Consider the following 6,186-nt stretch of genomic DNA (forward strand, 5'->3'; position numbering starts at 1 on the left):
CCATCCATCCACCCACCCATCCATCCATCTAGCCATCCATCCATCCACACATTCTTACTCTCATTTGTTCACCCGCTGGCTCACTTACCGGCCCACCACTTTTCATAGCCATCCACCCATCCTCCCTTCAGTCCTTGTGGGGTGATGAGGTTGGAGAAGACATTCCATCTCAGAATTGCAGTGGATGGGAGGACAAACCCCTAAGGAAAAGAAAGGACTTTGGCTCAGGCTGGCACTGACTTGAGAGAGTCTAGGCTCGGCCTTTGAGGTAGCCGCCCAGTGTCCGTGGAGTAGCACCTGGGCATCCTCGAAGGTGCAAAGCGAGCCCAGAGCAGCCCGTGCCTTCTGCATGAATTCAGCCCCACACGGAGCTTCCCTCACTTCCTGGCAGACATTGATGAGTGCCAGGAGCTGCCGGGGCTGTGCCAAGGAGGCCACTGTGTCAACACCTTCGGCAGTTTCCAGTGTGAGTGCCCAGCCGGGTTCCACCTGCATCAGGACACGCGCATCTGTGAGGGTGAGTGGGGACTCTCCCTGGGCTTGCCCAGGCTCTTCTCCCTCCCTGCCTTCCTGCTCTGCCAGGCTTTGTGAGGGTCAGAGAGGGAAGACCACATCTGAATGCCCTGGCTTACCCTTTGCTTCCTACAGCCGCCCAAACATCCATCCACCCATGCACACATCCATGCCTCCATCACCCATGCATCATCCATTCATCCATCCTTCATCCATCTATTCATCATTTACCCATCCATCCATCACCTGCTTATTCGTCATCCATCCATCCATCCATCCATCCACTCATTTATCATCTCTGCATCCATCCATCAGCCAACCATCCATCATCCATGCAGTCATCCATCTGCCCATTAGTTCATCATTAATTCATTTATTATTCATCCACTCCTCCATCCGTCCAGCCACTCATTCATCTATTCATCCACCCATCTATTAATTTATTAATCTGTCCATCATCCATGCATCCGTCTGTCCATCCTTCCATCCAATTATCCATCCATCTGTCCATCTGAGTATCCATCTGTCCATCCAATTACCTATCCATTCAATCATCCATCATCTACCCATTTATCCATCCATCTATTCATTTATTCATCTATATATCCATCCAGCCATCTATCCAATTATCCATCCATCCATCAGTTTTTCCACCCACCCAGTCATCCATTTATCTATCCACCTACCCATCCAGTCACTGATGCATCCAATCATCAATCCAATCACCCATTCACCATCTAGCCTCCCTTCTTTCCTTCCTTCCTCCCTCCTCCTCCCTCCCTCCCTCCCTTTCTTCCTTCCTTCTTTCCTCCCTGCAAGCAGTGTTAACTGAGCATCTATGTGGAGCCAGGTACAAAAATCAGCACAAGGACAGTTGTATTCCACAGACACCCTTTTAAGGTTGACACTAAGGTCCCCACTTGTCATTTCCTGTTCTAGTTACTCCATATATAAAGTAATTTCTGGTAAGAAAGGACCTAGCTGGGCTTGGTGGCACAGTCTATAATCCCAGCACTCTGGAAGGCTGAGGCAGGAAGATCATAAGTTTGAGCCCAGCCTGGGCAACTTAGTAGGCTCCTGTCTTAAAGCAAAGAATTTTTAAAAACAGCTGGGGATGTAGCTCAGTGTGAAGGCCCTAGGTTCAACTCCCAGTATCATAAAAAGAAATAAAAGAAATAAAAGAAAAAATAGGGCTTATGTTTGCCAATTTGCTTTTTTTTTTTTTGCTACTTACATAGTGTTATAATAACTTTTTTGTTCTTTAACTACTGCTTTCCTTTATGACTAGTTGCTTTTTTCTTTCTAACAAACTATCTAGTTCCCTTCCTGTTTCTTTTTCTGTGCCTTTTAAAAGTATTTTTGAATTATCGTTCTGGAACTACAATTAGCATCTTAACTACAATAATCAAGTTTGAGTTATGTCAACTTTTTTTCTTTCTCTTTTTCTTTCTTTCTTTCTTTTTTTGGTCTTTTTGAGACAGGGTCTCACTATACAGTTCAGGCTGGCCTTGAGCTCACTTTGTAGCCCAGGCTGGTCTCAGACCTGTGACGATCCTCCTGCTTCAGCCTCCTGAGTGCTGACTTTATTTCAGTAGTATACAAAAATTGTTCTTTTACAGCTTTATCCTTCCCTTTATGTTGTTATCATCACAGATTAGGTCTCTTTAAAAACATGTGCCCATTAGCATTTATCAATAATTGCTATTTCTCATCAAGCACAGTAGTACATGCTTATAGGTCCAGCTACTTAGGAGGCTGAGTCAGGAAGATTGCTTGAGACCAGGAGTTAGAAGCCAGCCTGGTCAACAAAGTGAGACCTCATCCCTAATTTTATTTTATGAGTTTTAATAATTTTTACTAGTCTGAGTCTGCAGTACTACCAGTTACACTCATTGTGGGGGCGTCCATGTACATAGCAATTATTGCTTTCTCCATTGCTTTCTTCGAATCCCATCGGAAAAAGGAGTTAATAACCAAAAACATGATACTACTGGCTTTTACCTTCACCGATGCAGTCACTGTTTTCGTTGCTCTTTGTTTCTCTTCGTGGCCGTGGGTCACTGTTCAGCGTCTTTCACCCCGTGTGGGGGACGTCTGTGTGTGCTTCTTGTAAAGAGTACAGGGATGAACCCCCTCGGTTCCTGTTTACCTGAGCCTGTCTTTTTTTTTTTTTTTTCAATTAATTAAGTTTATTGGTACATTTTAGGTATACATAATGATCATGTTCATCGTAGGGAATTTGTACCTGTACATGATATAACTTCATTCTTTTTTTCTCTATTCCCCTCCCCTCCCTTCAACCCCTCTTCCCCTCCTTTTTTGCAAAAGCTTTGTTTCCATTTTTCCTTCTTTTGTCATGCTTTTCTCTTGCCTTCCTTTCTCCCTCCTTCCTCCTTAGTTCGCCTTCCCATTTGAATGTTTTCTCCCTGTTTCACAATATCTATGATACATTTTGGTCCTAACTTACACTTTCAGTTTCTCACACCAGAGAAACAGTGAGGTATTTACACATGTGTGTCCTATTTATTTCACTTAAGAGAATAGTTGCAAGGTGCATCCATTTACCTAGAAATGTCTCAAGTCTATCCTTTTTTATGGCTGAGTTAAAAATGATGTTAAAAAAAAAAAAAAAACAACACATCATCTCTATCCATTCATCAGTTGATAGGTATTTGGAGTATTTCCAAAATTTAGCTATTACAAACTGTGCCACTATAAACCTTGGTGTGCATATATTGCTGTGATGTGATGCTTTTAATTCCTTTGGGAAGATACCGAGAAATGGAATAGCTGGATTGAATGAAACTTCTAGTTTTAGTTTTTTGAGGAATCTCCATATTGATTTCCACAGGTTTTGCACCAGCCTACACTCCCACCAACAATGGAGAAGGGTTCCTTTTCCCCACAACCCCTCCAGCATTTGTTATTGGTTGATTGCTTGACGATAGCCATTCTTTCTAGAATGAGATGGATTCACAGCCTTGTTTTAATTTGTATCTCTTGAATGTTGGACATTTTTTGTGTATTTGTTTGATGTTCCTACTCTTTCATCTGAGAAGTGTGTATTCATTTCAAATACCCATTTTTTGGATTGAGTCTTTAAATTCGGGAGGATCTGGGTTTTTTTTAGTTCTTTATATATTTAGATATTTAGTTCTCTATATATTTAGATATTAGTCCTTTGAAGAATAACTGACAAAAATGTTTTCCCACACTATGGGTTGTCTTTTTACTCTGTTGGTGGTTTCTCTTGCTATGCAAAGGCTTTTTAATAAGAGATCCCAGTTGCTGATTCTTTGTGATAGTTCCTGCGCAATTGGAGTTTTGTTTATAAAGTCTTTCCCTACAGCTGTGTCTTCAAGAGTTCCGCCCATTCTATGTTCCAGCAGGTTTACTATATGTTTTAATATTTTGATCTTTGGGGCTGGGGATTTAGCTCAGCAGCAAAAGCGCCTGCCTGGCAAGCACAAGGTCGTGAGTTCGGTTCCCGGTACCGGAGAAAAAACAAAAAAACAAAAACAAAAACAAAAATATTTTGATCTTTGATCCATTTCAATTTTAGTTTAGTGCATGATGAAAGACATGGGTCTAGTTGTAGTCTTTGGCATGTGGAAAGCCAGTTTTTCCAGCACCACTTACTAAAGAGGCTGTCTTTCTTCCAGTGAATGTGTTTGGCACCTTTGTCAAAGATAAGGTGGCTGAGTGTGTCTGGAGATATTTCTGCGTCTTTTAATCTCTTCCACTGATCATCAGGTCTGTTGTTTGTTTTTTGCCAGTACCATGCTGGTTTTATCGCAGTCACTTTGTAGTATAACTTCAAGTCAGGGATTGTGATGCCCTGGCCTTGCCTTTGTTGCCCAGAATGCCTTTGCTATTCTAGATCTCTTCTGGTTCCAAATGAACTTCAGGACTGTTTTCTCTAATTCTGTGAGATATGCTATTGGAATTTTGATTGGGACTGCATTAAATCTGTATAACAATTTTGGAAGTATGGCCATTTTCACTATATTAGTTCTTTCTACCCCAAAGCAAGGGATATCTTTCCATTTTCTGATATTCTCCTGAATCTCCTTTTTCAGAGTACTGTAGTTTTCAATGTAGAAGTCTTTTACTTGCTTCATTAGATTGATTTCTAGATATTTCATTTTTTTGGATGCTGTTGTAGAAGGTATGGTTTCCCTAATTTCTCTCTCAATATGTTTGATTTTTGTGTATAGGAATGCTATTGATTTTTGAGTGTCATATTTCATTGACTTTGTATCCAGTTGACTTTGTATCCAGAATGCTTTCAGCTTTTGTCCATTTAGCATGATGTTGGCTGTTGGTTTGTCACAGATGGCTTTGATCAGATTGAGGTCAAGACCATCTATTCTGATTTTCTGTAGGGTTTTTTTTAAAGGTCTTTATTATCACATTGTTATATGGTGCACTGTGAAGGTTAATCTTTTTTTTGTTTGTTTGTTTTTGTTTTTCTTCCGGTACCAGGAATCGAACACATGACCTTGTGCTTGCCAGGCAGGCACTTTGCTGCTAAGCTAAAGTCCCAGCCCCTTCTGTAGGGTTTTTATCATGATTGAGTGTTGGACTTTGTCAGGTGTTTTTTCTGCATCTATTGAGATAGTCATGTGATTTGTGCCTTTGGCTCTGTTGATATGGTGTATGACCTTTACTGATTTGTGTATGTTGAACCATCCCTGCATCCCTGGGATGAATCTTACTTGGTCATGCTGTATAATCTTCTTGATGATTTGCTGCATTCTGCATGCCAGGATCTTACTGAGGATTTTTGCACCTATGTTCAGTAAGGAGATTGGCCTGTATTTCACTTTTTTGGTTGGAGCTTTCTCTGGTTTGGGTATCTGGGTAATGCTTGCTTCCAGAATAAATTTGGGAGTATTGCTTCCCTTTCAATTTCATTAAAAAGTTGGAGAAGTAGTAGTGTTAGGTCTTCTCTAAATCTCTTGTAGAATTCACCAGTGAAACCATTGGGGCCTGGGCTCTTCTTTGGTGGTAGGTTTTTAATTACATCCTCAATTTCATTGACTGGCATTGGTGTATTTAAAATATTTTGGGGGCTGGGGATTTAGCTCAGCGGCAAAAGCGCCTGCCTGGCAAGTGCAAGGTCGTGAGTTCGGTTCCCGGTACCGGAGGAAAAAAAAAACAAAACACAAAAAACCAGAATGTATAAACATAGATAAGTAAAATATTTTGTTTTTTTTCTCTTTTTGAGAAAGGGTTTCACTATGCAGTTTAGGATGGCTTGAACTCACTTTGTAGCCCAAGCTGGCCTCGAATTTGCAGTGATCCCCTCCTGCCTCAGCCTCCCAGTGCTGGGATTACAAGCATGCACTACCATACCCACCACTATTTAGAACTATTATTCTTGATTCAGCTTCGGTAATTCATATGTATCTAGGAATCTATTTCTTCTGTTTTCCGTCTTATTAGAATACAGGTTCTTGAAGTAGATATTGATGATCCTCTGGATTTCTGTCAGGATCTGTTGTGATGTCACCATTTTCATTCCTAATTGCATGGATTTGAGTCTTTCCTTTTTTGATAAAGTTGGCTAAGAGTTTATTCATTTTATTTAACCTTTAAAGAACCAACTCTGATTCATTGTGGGTTTTTGTATTGTTTTCTTAGTCTCCATTAATTTCTGCTCTAATCCTC

At 40.7% G+C, this 6,186-nt stretch overlaps 1 protein-coding gene across 1 annotated transcript in view; it reads left to right on the top strand.

The window, feature by feature from the left end:
• Fbn3 (fibrillin 3) overlaps window positions 1-6,186 on the top strand; it is a gene marked incomplete at its 5' end in the record, with an annotated part of 69,263 nt that overhangs the window by 31,057 nt on the left and 32,020 nt on the right. The window contains one exon of the mRNA XM_013509128.1: window positions 392-517. Coding sequence (XP_013364582.1) covers window positions 392-517 — 126 coding nt within the window. The remainder of the gene's footprint in view (window positions 1-391; window positions 518-6,186) is intronic.

Source organism: Chinchilla lanigera, unplaced genomic scaffold (genome assembly GCF_000276665.1).
Source record: "Chinchilla lanigera isolate Chin_1 unplaced genomic scaffold, ChiLan1.0 scaffold00162, whole genome shotgun sequence".
Taxonomy (NCBI): Eukaryota; Metazoa; Chordata; class Mammalia; order Rodentia; family Chinchillidae; genus Chinchilla; species Chinchilla lanigera.